Below are 12,027 nucleotides of genomic sequence, written 5' to 3' on the forward strand. Positions count from 1 at the left end.
AGGAGTGAATTTTCTTGCCTCAGAAATGGTGAAATGAAAAGTAAAGTTTAAAAAAAAAAAAAAAAGTATGCTTCAATTTATATTCATATACCATCAATTCTTTCTTTACGAATGAATTTTCTTAAGTCCTTCAGAGTTATCTGATAAGTCATTCACAGCTAATCATCTTACAATATTGCTGTTACTTGGTACACAGTACATTTCACATTGCATCAACTCATGGGCATTTTTCTGAACATTCTGCTCAGCATTTCTGATAGCACAATAGTATTCCACCTTAATCACATACTACTTTGTTCAGCCATTCCCCAACCAATGGGTATTCCCCCCCCCCCCCCCCCCCAATTTCTAATTCTTTGCCACCAGAAAAGAGCTGCTTTAAATACTTTTGTACATATAGGTCCTTTTCCTTTTTGTTTTTTATTTCTTTTGGAATACAGACCTAGTAGTGCTATTGCTAGTTCAAAGGGTATGCATGATTTTATAGCTTTTTGGGCATAGTTCCAAATTGCTCTGCTAATAGTTGAATCAGTTCACAACTCCACCAACAATACATTTATATTTCATTTTTCCCCACATTCCTTTCACCATTTGTCATTATCCTTTTCTGTCCTATTAGCCAATCTAAATAAGTATGAAGTAGTATCTCAGAATTATTTTAATTTGCATTTTTTAATTATTAGAGAATTTTTACATGGAGACAGCTTTGATTGCTTCATTTGAAAACTTTATATATCTCGATCATTTATCAGTTGGGGAATGATTCTTATTTTTATGAATTTGACATAGTTCTCTTATGTGATTGAGAAATAAGGCATTTATCAGAGAAACTTGGTTCAAAGTTTTTTTTGGTTTTTTTTTTTTTTGGTCAACTGTTTCCCTCCATCCTATTCACTTCCCCCCCTCCCCTTTATTTTTTCTTTTTTCATCCCGTTCCTCTTCAAAAGTACTCTGACTTTAGTATTTCAAGAAACAGTCAAAAATGCTTCTCTGACTTCTCTCTTCTCTTGTGCCTTCCCCTTCCCTCCTACTTTTCTACAGGGTAAGATAGATTTCAGTACCCAATTTGAGAGTATAATGTTGTTCCCCTTATAAGCCAGTTCTGATGAGAATAATCACTCACTCCCCTTCTCCTCCCCCTCTTCCCTTCTACTATAAAAGCCTTTTTTAGCCTCCATTATATAAGATAATTTATCCTGTTCTATTTCTCTCTCCCTTTCTCTCAGTACATTCTTCTCTCACCCTTAATTTTTTTTTTTAGATTTTATCTCTTCATATTTAACTCACATCTGTGCTCTCTGTCTTTACACCTTTGAACTGCCCCAATAATGAGAACATTTTTTATAATTATAGGTATCATCTTCCCATGTAGAAATGTAAGCCGTTTAACCCTATTAATCCTTATGATTTCCATTTCCTGTTTACTTTTTTTATGCTTCTTGAGTCTTGTCTCTGAAAGTCACATTTTCTATTCATCTTTAGTCTTTTTTATCAAGAATCCTTGAAAGTCCTCTGTTTCATTGAATATCCATTTTTATTCCTGATATTTTTTTTCTGTTTTTTTAGAAGTGATTTTTAGTTATAATCCTAGCTCTTTTGTCCTTATATTGTATTCCAAGTCCTGAATCCTTCACCAGAAGCTGCTAAATTTTGTGTTATCCTGACTGTGGCTCCCCCATACTTTATTTCTTTCTGGCTGTTTATAATATTTTCTCTTTGACGTGGGAACTCAGGAATTTGATTATAATGTTCCTGGGAGTTTTCATTTTAGGATCTCTTTCAGGAAGTGATCAGTGCATTCTTTCAATTTGTATTTCAACCTCTGTTTCTAGAATAGCAGGACAGTTTTCTTCGATAATTTCTTGCAAGATGATATCTAGGCTCTTTTTTTTTAATCGTTGTTTTTAAGTAAACCTACTAATTTTAAAATTGTCTATTCTGGAATCTATTTTCCAGATCAGTTGTTTTTCTAATGAGATATTTCAGATTATCATTTATTTTTTCATTCTTTTGTTTTTATTGTTTCTTGATTTCTCATGAAGTCATTAGGTTCCTTTTACTCAATTCTGATTTTTAAGAATTGTTTTTCCTTTTGTATATTTTAACTTTTGTGTCTTCCTTTTCATGTAACCAGTTCTACTTTTCAAAGATTTTTTTCTTTAATGAATTTTTTTGCCTCCTTTTTCAATTTGGCCAATTCTGCTTTTTAAGGCTTTTTTTTTTTTTTTTTTTTTTTTTTATTCTTCTTCTCTTTTATCACTCCATCTAGTCTGGGTTTTTTATTGTGATTTTTCAGTATTTTTGTGCCTCTTTACCACGCTGTTGCCTTTTTTCATGGTTTTCTTGCATTCCTTTTATTTCTTTTTTCAACTTTTCTTCTATCTCTCTTACATCATTTTATTTTTTTTCTTACATCATTTTCAAAATTCTTTTTGAGCTCTTCCATGGCCTGAGACTAATTTAGATTTTTCCTGGAGGTTTTGGATGTAGGAGCTTTGACTTTATCTTCTTCTGAATATATATTTTGATCTTCGTGTCATCACAGTATAGTTAGAATTTTTGTTTGCTTATTTTCCCAGCCTATTTCTTGACTCTTTGTTAAAACAGGGCTCTGCCTTCCAGGATGGGGAGAGTACAATGTCCCAAGGTTAAAGAGTTTTGTGCAGCTTTTTTCAGAGACTTCTAAGGACCTATAAGTTTTCAGTTCTTCCAAGATGGTGTGATCTTAAGGAGAAGTGTTTACTACTCTTCTGGCCTGTGCTCTGGTCTGTGAATAATCACAAGCACTCCTTACTACCCTCGAACTGTGAAGAGAATCCCCTGCTGGCCATAAGTTTTGATGTGCCTAGTGCTCCTCCTCATCCCAGGACTGCTAACTCAAAACTGTGACCTGGATCTGAGTATGGGGGCAAAGCGACAGAATACTGCTTTAGCGTTAGCAAAGATCCCTATTTTAACAAAGAGTCAAGAAATAGGCTAGGAAAATAAGCAAACAAAAATTCTAACTATAGTCCCCTTTTGACCAGTTGGTTTGATTCCCCCCCTTATTGTCTGAGGGCTGCAATCCCTGAAGGTAGCTGCTGCTGATTCAGTAGTTCCTGGTTTGCTAGGACTGGGGCTGTGCTTCACTCTCCAGGTGCCACAGACCTTTCCTGCTAACCCTTTAAGTTGTCTTTGACTTGAAAATTTTTTCACTCTATCATTTTGTGGGTTCTGGTGCTCCAGAAATTGTTTTATGGCATTATTTAAAGATGTTGGGAGGGATTTGGGGGAGAACTCTGGTGATTTGCTGCCTTTCTTTTCTCTGCCATATTGGCTCTGTGCCACCTGCCTCCCCTCCCAAATACTTTTTTTATTAACTGTTTCATTAGGCATGGTAAAAAATAAAAATATCAGTTCCTAAAATGAAAACGTCTTTAGTCACACTAGTCCTGGGTGATTTAGAAAATCTGAACGACCTGCTAATAACTTAAATCTTTTTGAAGTTGAGTTTTGTTCACTTCCTTTTCAGTATAAATTTGCTTTCATTAAGTCATTACGCATTCTGTGGCATAAAATTTCTTTTCTTGATCACTTATTTATATTGAAAGTAGATACACATAACTGTAGCAAGAAGAGCTTATCTCATAAACAGAAATAATTAAATACCAAGTATTCTAATTTTTGGAGTAAAATGCTGTTGTTGCAACTGAAAATGATAGTTTAGCTACATTATTTTTATACTGAGGTTGGGTGTGGTCCCTTAAAATGGTTATGAATAATGGTTGTTGGTATTTTGCCATAATTCAGGAGATTCTGTATAAAAACAGATTGATGCCTTTTAACTTGAAAAGCTTTTGGAAGTTTAAAGCAATTTTCATCTTCTGATTAAATTCTTTATTGTCAAGAGAAAGAGGTCAGTTAAATCAATTTCAGAAAAGAAAGAAAAAAGGAATTAGGTAATACTTTTAAGAGAACTAAAATCGAAAGCTGTATCCAAATTTTATGAAAATTGAAGGTCTACCAGGTGTAACTATGTTGCTACGTTATCTTTTAAATGGTGTCACCCCAAGCTAGTGTACCTGCTATAGCAAGCAAGGGTGCCCCCTTCCTAGAGAGAAAGTTTTGTTAGTTTCCTAGAAAATTTATCCTTTTGCTACAGCATTTAAACACAGAATAAACATAAGTACTAGACCTGTGAATTCTGTGATTCATGGAAGAATGTTGCCCTTTTTTCTGCCATTTCAGAGTCTCAGTTGCTTAGAGCAGAAGTGTCTAACTTGTAGTCCAAAGACAAATAACCAGTATAGCTTCAGACCCAGAATCATACTAAAAAGAATTGGTAATTAACCTAATAAATGTAGATAATGTTAAACTGTGGTTTTCGGAGACATGATGATGCCAAACAGGATCCATTTTATTTGAGTTTGGTGATCACTAAGTTAGGTCACTTGTCTAAGGTCAGACAACCATGTGTCAAAGGATTAACTTGAACCCAGATTTTATTGGCTTCAAGAGCGGTTTTTTCTATGGCTGCAGCCATGTAAAAAAATAATTTAAAATTTTATATTCTTATTCCAGATCTTTCACAGTATTTTGATTGGTTTAGTGAATAGAAGAATTTCTTAATGGCAAGATAACCCTTTGATTTTAAAATGTGCCAAAAGTACCAAGAAGATGCTCATAGTCCTGATTAATGCCTATCATTTGGATAAAGATTGAAATTATTGACTCTCTAAGTTGTGATCCCGCCTCTGATAATTTATTCTCTATTTGTCCCTGGACAGTTCATGTAACCTCTTTTAGCCTCAGCTATTTGATCCAGCACCTGTCTCTCAGTATTATTATGATAAAATGAGAATATCTGTATAATACCTTGCAAACCTCAAAATATGAATTGTTGTTATCCTATTTTCCTTCTTTACTATCATACCTGGTGAGTTTGGGATAGCATGAAAAGAACCTAGGATGTTCCCATTCATTCTGTGCCTGATAGTCTTGTGCAACTTTTGTCTTTTGAGCTACTGAAATTTTGCTTTGCTCACAGAGCATAGCACTTCTGAGGCAGGCAACATCATGCTGAGCCATGTTCTCCCTGTGCCAGTATCTCCCATGTCTCAAAGTTGATTCAAAAGTTCTTCAGAGAGATCTTGTATCACGTTTTCTGACCTCTGTGTGATTGCATGTCTTGTGTGAATTTTCCTTAAAATAGTCTTTTATGTGAATGTACAATTGGCATTTGAATAAACTGGCCAGCTTGTCAGACTAGAATTCTCTGTGGAGGAGTTTCAATGGTGGGCAGTTCAGCTCAAGAAAGGACCTCAGTGTCTAGTACCTTATCTTGTAGGGTGATCTCCAGAATCGTGTTAAGACAATTCAAATGGAAGCAAATCGGTTTTCTGACATGGCACTGGGTTTCATAAGCATACAACATCCAGATTAGCAACAGAATTCTGTTAAGATTTTCAGATAGGAAGGCCACCTAATTCTGCTTCTCTTTCACATTTGAGAGAAGTTTTGAATGCTATGAGTAAATCTACTTATCTTAGCAGTAATCTTTCCAGGGATGTACAGATTGATGAGGAGGTTGACAAATGCATTGCCTGGTCTAACTTGTATACTTGAGTGACTGTTTCCATCACTAAGCTATATTGCTATCTCAACAATCACCAACAATGTTCTTATCACTTAATCTTCACTCTTTACTTTTTTGGGGGTGGGGTGGGGAGGATGAAGGGTATGAGATGGGGGCTCCTCATTATCATTGTTGTTGACCTTCTTGATTTCCTTCATACCTATAACTTCCTTATCTCATCCCCTTTCTTCAAGTCTAAACTAAATCCCACTTTCCTCAAAAGCTTTCCTGGGCTTTTTAGCATCTTCCCTCTGAATTTAGTTCTAATGGATTTTGTATATATCTTGTTTATGTATGCCCCAGTGCATAGTAAATTGTTGTTGTTCAGTTATGTCCAACTCTTTGTGACTCCATTTGGGAGTTTTCTTGACAAAGATCCTGGAGTAGTTTGCTATTTTCTTCTCCAGATCATTTTATAAGATGAGAAAACTGAGACAAGCAGGGTGACTTGATGAGGTCACACACAGTAAGTGTTCTGAGGTTGGATTTGAACTCAGGAATATGTCTAATTGACTCAAGCATCATTACTCTACCCACTATGCACCTATTAAGTGCTTAATAAATGTGAGTTGACTTGACTTCAACATGCTCTCTGTATTTTCTTGCTATTTCCCTGATTCTTCTCCATGTCCCCATCTCTGCAATACAGTGATCCATAACTGCTCTGAATGACTTATAATGAAAAATCCTATTCATATGCAGAAAAAGAATTGATTATGTCTGAATACAGATTGAAGCAAACTCTCATTTTAAATTTCACTTTTCTTGAAGGTTTTTTGGGGGGTGGGAGTAGAGATTTATGTTTTCTCTTATAGCACAACTTTTATGGAGGTGTTTTGCATAACTTCACATGTGCTTTGTTAATGGAGGTGGGGATGGGGATGAGAGAGGCAAATCTGGAATTCAAAGGTTTTCTTTTTATAATAGCTTTTTCCAGATTTTTCTTCTCCCCCAGACAGCAAGCAATCCGATATAGGTTGAGCATGTAGGAATTAAAAAGTTTTTTAAAAACAAATGTTTAAAAAAAGTTTTAAATGTGACTGGGGAAAAATAAAAATATTAAATAAATATATTTAAAAAATAAAATAGGCAAAAAAATCATGGCAAAGTATTTATATTCCAAATTTATAGGGAATTGTACAAATATATAAGAACAAGATATATCTCAATAGATAAATGGTCAATAAATATGAGCAGACAGGTCCTAAAAAGAAGACTTTCTTTCATATAGGAGAAAAGATGCTCCAAATCACAATAAGAGATGCAAATTAAAACAATTCTAGTTCTAACTCACACCCATCAAATTGGCAGAGATGACAAAAGGAAAATTACAGTTGTTATAGGGATTGTAGAATATAAGCAAATTTGTATTCTTGATGAAACTAAATTGTTTCAACCCTTTAAAAAGTCACTAAACTGCATAATCTTTAACCCAGTTATGGAAGCATGTTTTAAAATCTCCTTTTTAGTTTCTCTAGTCATGTATCTGCTCTAAAAAGTCATTTTCCAAAATCTTTGCAAAAGTTCATTGGAAAAATTGGTAATAAGTTTAGGACAAAAAGTTTCTTTTAGGGAATTGACTTAAAGAGTGTTGTAACTAAATAAAAGTGACATGTTTATATCATTGTCTTCTCCACTCCTGGAAATAAATAGGGCCGTGCCCGCTCCTCCACAAGAAGTAATGCCATAACCCATCCTTGTCTAGCTAAGTAGCTGAGATCCAAGAGTCAAAAGGCCTGAGTTCAAATCTCTATTCAGGCAATACTAGTTATATGGCCCTGAACAAGTCACTTAACTTTTTTTCTGTAAAATTCAGGTGTTATCTCTCTCACTAGGTTGTTGTGTGAATCAGACAAAAGATTTGTAAAGTGCTTTACCAACCTTATAAGTGCTAGCTATTGAGAAAAGATTTTGGTAACTATCAGAAAAGAGGTTTTTTTTTTATTTTGTTTGTTTACTCCAGGGTGAGGTAGGAGAGGTCCAGGAAAGAATGAAATGGTAACTTGGTTACTCAACAATTCTGGAATGTTAACCCAAATAGTATTTTTATATATTATAATTTTTTTTTCCTTCAGGATTTTTATAAGGGATATCTCAGGCTAGAAAAATCATGTTGGAGGGGATGGGGAAGGGAATCATGCCAATTTGACATCTCTCCCAAGATAGAAATGCTGGGATGTTAGATTAATGTAAAATTAAATACAATTATTTCTGGCAGATTTGAACTTTTAAAAAGTATAGCTAGTATTAATATTTTTCGTTTGATACAACAATATTATTCTTAGATATGTTCCCCAAATGTTCACATTTAGAGGGAGAGAACTCGTGTATAAAAGCAGCAATTTTCACAGTAGCAAAGAACCAGAAACGAAATGATGCCTACTTATGAAATTGAACACATTGTTTTATATTTATTTAATATATTATTGTTGTATTGTAACAAATAATAAAAGGAACAGGGTTAGAGAAATATGGGAAGACTTTTATGTACTGATGTAAAAAGAAGTGAGCAGAACAGAACGATTTATATGACATTAAAAAGAGTAACAGTTGTAAAAGATTTAAAAACTAGAGAATGCTGTGACTAGTCACAACTTTAAAAGTTTGATGACGAATTCGAGTGTCATAAAGGAGCTTTGCCATTTCCTAAAAGCAGTTCATCCCTCTCTACTAGGTTGAGAGTTTGGGGGGAAAGGCATAGCCTTAGGTGTGGTTTGATCTCAGGAACAAGGAGGAAAATATTCCCCTACACCAAAATATCTCTCGCACCCTGCTCTATATTGCCTTAATTTTTTTACCTGAAGAAAAAATTTAACCATACTAATTTTTGTAATGAGATGAAAAAGCTTGAAAAAGTCTTAGCAAATACAGGTTAGGAGAGATGTGGCAGCTAAGACAGTACCAGTTTAGAAAATAAATTTGTAAAAATTTGAGAAGGATGGTAGACACTTATGAGCAATATTATCATAAAACAGGAGAAAACAAGTGAAAGATAAAACAAGCATAAAATCTGGCAAGAAACTCAGCTAATGACAATTATCCAAATGGTGTTTAAGGATGAAATTGGAAGAACAACATAAGAGAAGAAGAAAGATCTGTAAAGATTCATAATAAATTATTTATATAATCATGGAAAGTGGAGGGGCAGCTAGGTGGCTCAGTGGATAGAACACTGGCCTTCAAGTCAAGAAGACGAGTTCAAATGCTCAGACACTTGACATTTACTAGCTCAGTCTGACCCTGAGCAAATGAGCACCTGCCCTAAGGAAAAGAAACAAGGAAAGTGGAACTACACCACAGAGAACCACAGTTCCAATTATCTCATGGAGAAGATAAAAAGTGATACTAAAGAGAACCAAGTTGGGAAAAGCAAGTGGACAAGATCAGTTGTATACAGGGGAGATTCAACTAGAAGTAATAATTTTGACAAATTTGAAAATTTGATTCACAAAGTATTTGAAAGAGGGGATGATACCAAAGACATGAAAAATATATTAATTCCTTCTACGACTCCAAAACATGTCCAAGAAATTATCAACAACTACCGACCTTCTATTCTCCCATCTATATAAAAATTTTATAAGAATAATATATAAGTTAATCCTTTCCACTGTGTGACTTTACCCATCAGGTTAGATTTATTGCAGGTCAGCATGAGAAAAGGGAATTTCAGTGGAGCTTTGTAGATGTCACAACAGGTGGCACAGAAAAGGTTTAGAAACTAAAATGCATAAAATATATGTGTGATATTGTATATCATCAATATATTTTATCTTTGAATACCATAATAATTCAGAATTCTTCTCTGGTATGAAGGGAGGAACAAAAATTTTTGTATGGGTTTTCCAGATCATGGGGGTTTCTAAACCCCCAAGACGTGGAAGGAATAACCATACTCCTCAAAAACCTTGATGAAAATTGGAAATAAGGAAGTTATTTTACAAGAAATACCCATAAGTGACTTAATTCTTTACCATCACACAACTGGACTGACCATTAAACAAATCTTTTGATTTAGTAGAATGATAGTCTACTTTATAGAGTAGCATAGACTCAAGTAGAGTTGATGAGTGTATGAATGCAAAGAAGGGTGCAAAATATGGCCAATTTAGGAGATGAAGGAGAGAGAAAATTCTGATTATCTCCAGATACATATATATTTAGTAGAATAAAGCACTACTCAGATATGTGTGGTTGAGGACTGTGAAAAATAAATTGGTTGATATTAGTCATAAGAGTACTATTGTCTGGATTTAATATTGAAAATCTCAGCTCTTGGATATGGTGTGGGTGAAGGGAGGGACTTGAAATAAAGGGGAGGACCTAGAATGAAGATTTCCCTTCATTTCCCTGAAGGAAAGGGGAAAAAAATCTCTTATATTTCAAGTCTTCATCTTTGTGTATATCTCAGTATCTTTGGTGGCAGGAGTTACAATGGCTTTAGGGAGAACTTTGGTTATCGATGCTGCTTATAGATATTTCATTACATCCATGACCTTGTCAATATGGTTCCAGCTGTGTAAAAACAAAAATAAAAACCCTATCAAACTGAGAAGATAAAAACTAAAACTTTGGCTTGACTGTGTAAAAAGAATGCTTTAAAAGAATGCTAATTAATCACATTTTACTATTCTCATTGTTCTGCAACACTAGATCAAAGTTGCGGATTTTATCTGTATATGCTATATATATATATTTTCAGTCTTCATGGTTTATTTGTGGCATGAATAACAATGAAAAATTAGAGAACATGACTGAGGAGGTATTTCTTAATAGTAACTGGTTAATTTGAGTGCAACTTTTTGAGAGATTAGAAATTTATCTCATGATTTTAAAGGAATTTCACTGATCTTGTAAATGCAGATTAAATTTTACATATTGAACATTCAATAGTTGTCCTGTAGTACAAGTATATCCTACCTAAAAATAATTAGTAGATTTTGAGAAAATAGGGTAGTTTAAATGACATTACAGAAGTAATTAGTTCTACAGGAAAAATGCTACAAATGTGGCAATGCCTAGTGGTTGTAGCAGGATTTAATATAATGTTTTAATAACTTTTGACTAGATCAGCATATTTTAGGAGTATACCAATATTATTATGCTTATGTGTCTGTCTTTTCTTCCAGAAGACCATTGGAAAAATTGCAACTTGCTTGGAATTACGAAGTGCAGCTTTACAGGTAAAGAAATTCCTGCTTCTAATAAAAGCATTAGCTGTCATTCTGTTAAGTGTTTTCTATACATATTGAAAGACCATAGTTTTTCAGAGAACAATTGTAACAGTTGTAACAATTCATTTTTCCATTAAGCTAGTAAGAATATTTAGTGTTTCTAACACAATATAGAAGACTTTTCTTTTTCCTTTCTTACTTCCCTTATCTTTAGGTGCTTCCAGGAAAACAGGTGACAGTAACTCAATTTGTCTCTTGTTAATAAGAAATTGCTTTTAGCTTATATGTGAGAAGTGCCTATTAAAAACATGGAATGCTTTTCTCACTGACTGGAGAACAAAGATTAAAAATTAGGTATGTAATAAATGTATAATATACATATTTTTTATTTAGTCCACACAGTCTCAAGATGAATTTAAACTGGAGGACCTGAAAAAGCTAGAACCAAGTAAGTTTATTTTATTTATTTATTACAGTTATTTTAAACATTATTTCAGATAATAAGGTTAACAAAATGGTATGGGTAATTTTTATGTTCTGTAAAATTACAAATATGCTTCATCTTACATACTCGTAATTAATATGATATAATATTTATAGTAATTATCTCTTTGAATTTCATCTTCATGCCACTTTTCTATCTTGATTCATACATTTTGGAAAGAAAAGATACTAAACATGAAAGAAAATATTAATTCTCTCTCCTTTCTCCATTAAAATAAGTGTCCAAGAAATTATCAACTACTGATCTATGTCCCTAGTCTCACATCTGTATTTTAAAAGTTTTATGAAAAAAGTATGTATTCATCAAAGACCTCCTTGATGAGAACTAGAAATAAGATAAGAGTAATTGTAGGTATGCTATTTTATTTTGATATATCTATGTAAATTTAAATCCTCCTGATAGGATTAGAAAATACTTGTAATCTAAAAATTGTCATTATATGTGGAAATGTATATTGGTGATAATTAAAATATTTTAGTGAAATTCTTTAAAAAAAAAAAATCAGTCACTTACCACTAATTCTCCTTCCAGAGCCTTTCCTTAGCAACAAAAAAGTAGTCAAAAAAAAAAAAAAAAAAAAGACGACATTGGCTATATTGAAAATATAACTCATATATTTGTACTCTGCTACCTCTCTACTGTCCAAAGAAAGGAAGATACTTCATCATTAGCAATCTAAAGTCTGATCAGTGTGGTTCTTTATGTTGTTATGGTTTGGTGATAATTTTTAGGAA

General features: G+C 33.5%; 1 protein-coding gene across 2 annotated transcripts in view; it reads left to right on the forward strand.

The window, feature by feature from the left end:
• Positions 1-12,027, forward strand: part of AIDA (axin interactor, dorsalization associated) — a 48,108-nt gene that overhangs the window by 16,613 nt on the left and 19,468 nt on the right. For both annotated transcript variants that reach the window (XR_004233975.1, XM_031967082.1), the window contains exons 3-4: positions 10,744-10,797; positions 11,182-11,236. Coding sequence is in view for 1 of the 2 variants with exons in the window: in XM_031967082.1 (XP_031822942.1) it covers positions 10,744-10,797; positions 11,182-11,236 (109 nt within the window). In the remaining variant the exon portion in view is untranslated. The remainder of the gene's footprint in view (positions 1-10,743; positions 10,798-11,181; positions 11,237-12,027) is intronic.

The sequence above is a fragment of the Sarcophilus harrisii genome, chromosome 4 (assembly GCF_902635505.1).
Source record: "Sarcophilus harrisii chromosome 4, mSarHar1.11, whole genome shotgun sequence".
Lineage (NCBI taxonomy): Eukaryota > Metazoa > Chordata > Mammalia > Dasyuromorphia > Dasyuridae > Sarcophilus > Sarcophilus harrisii.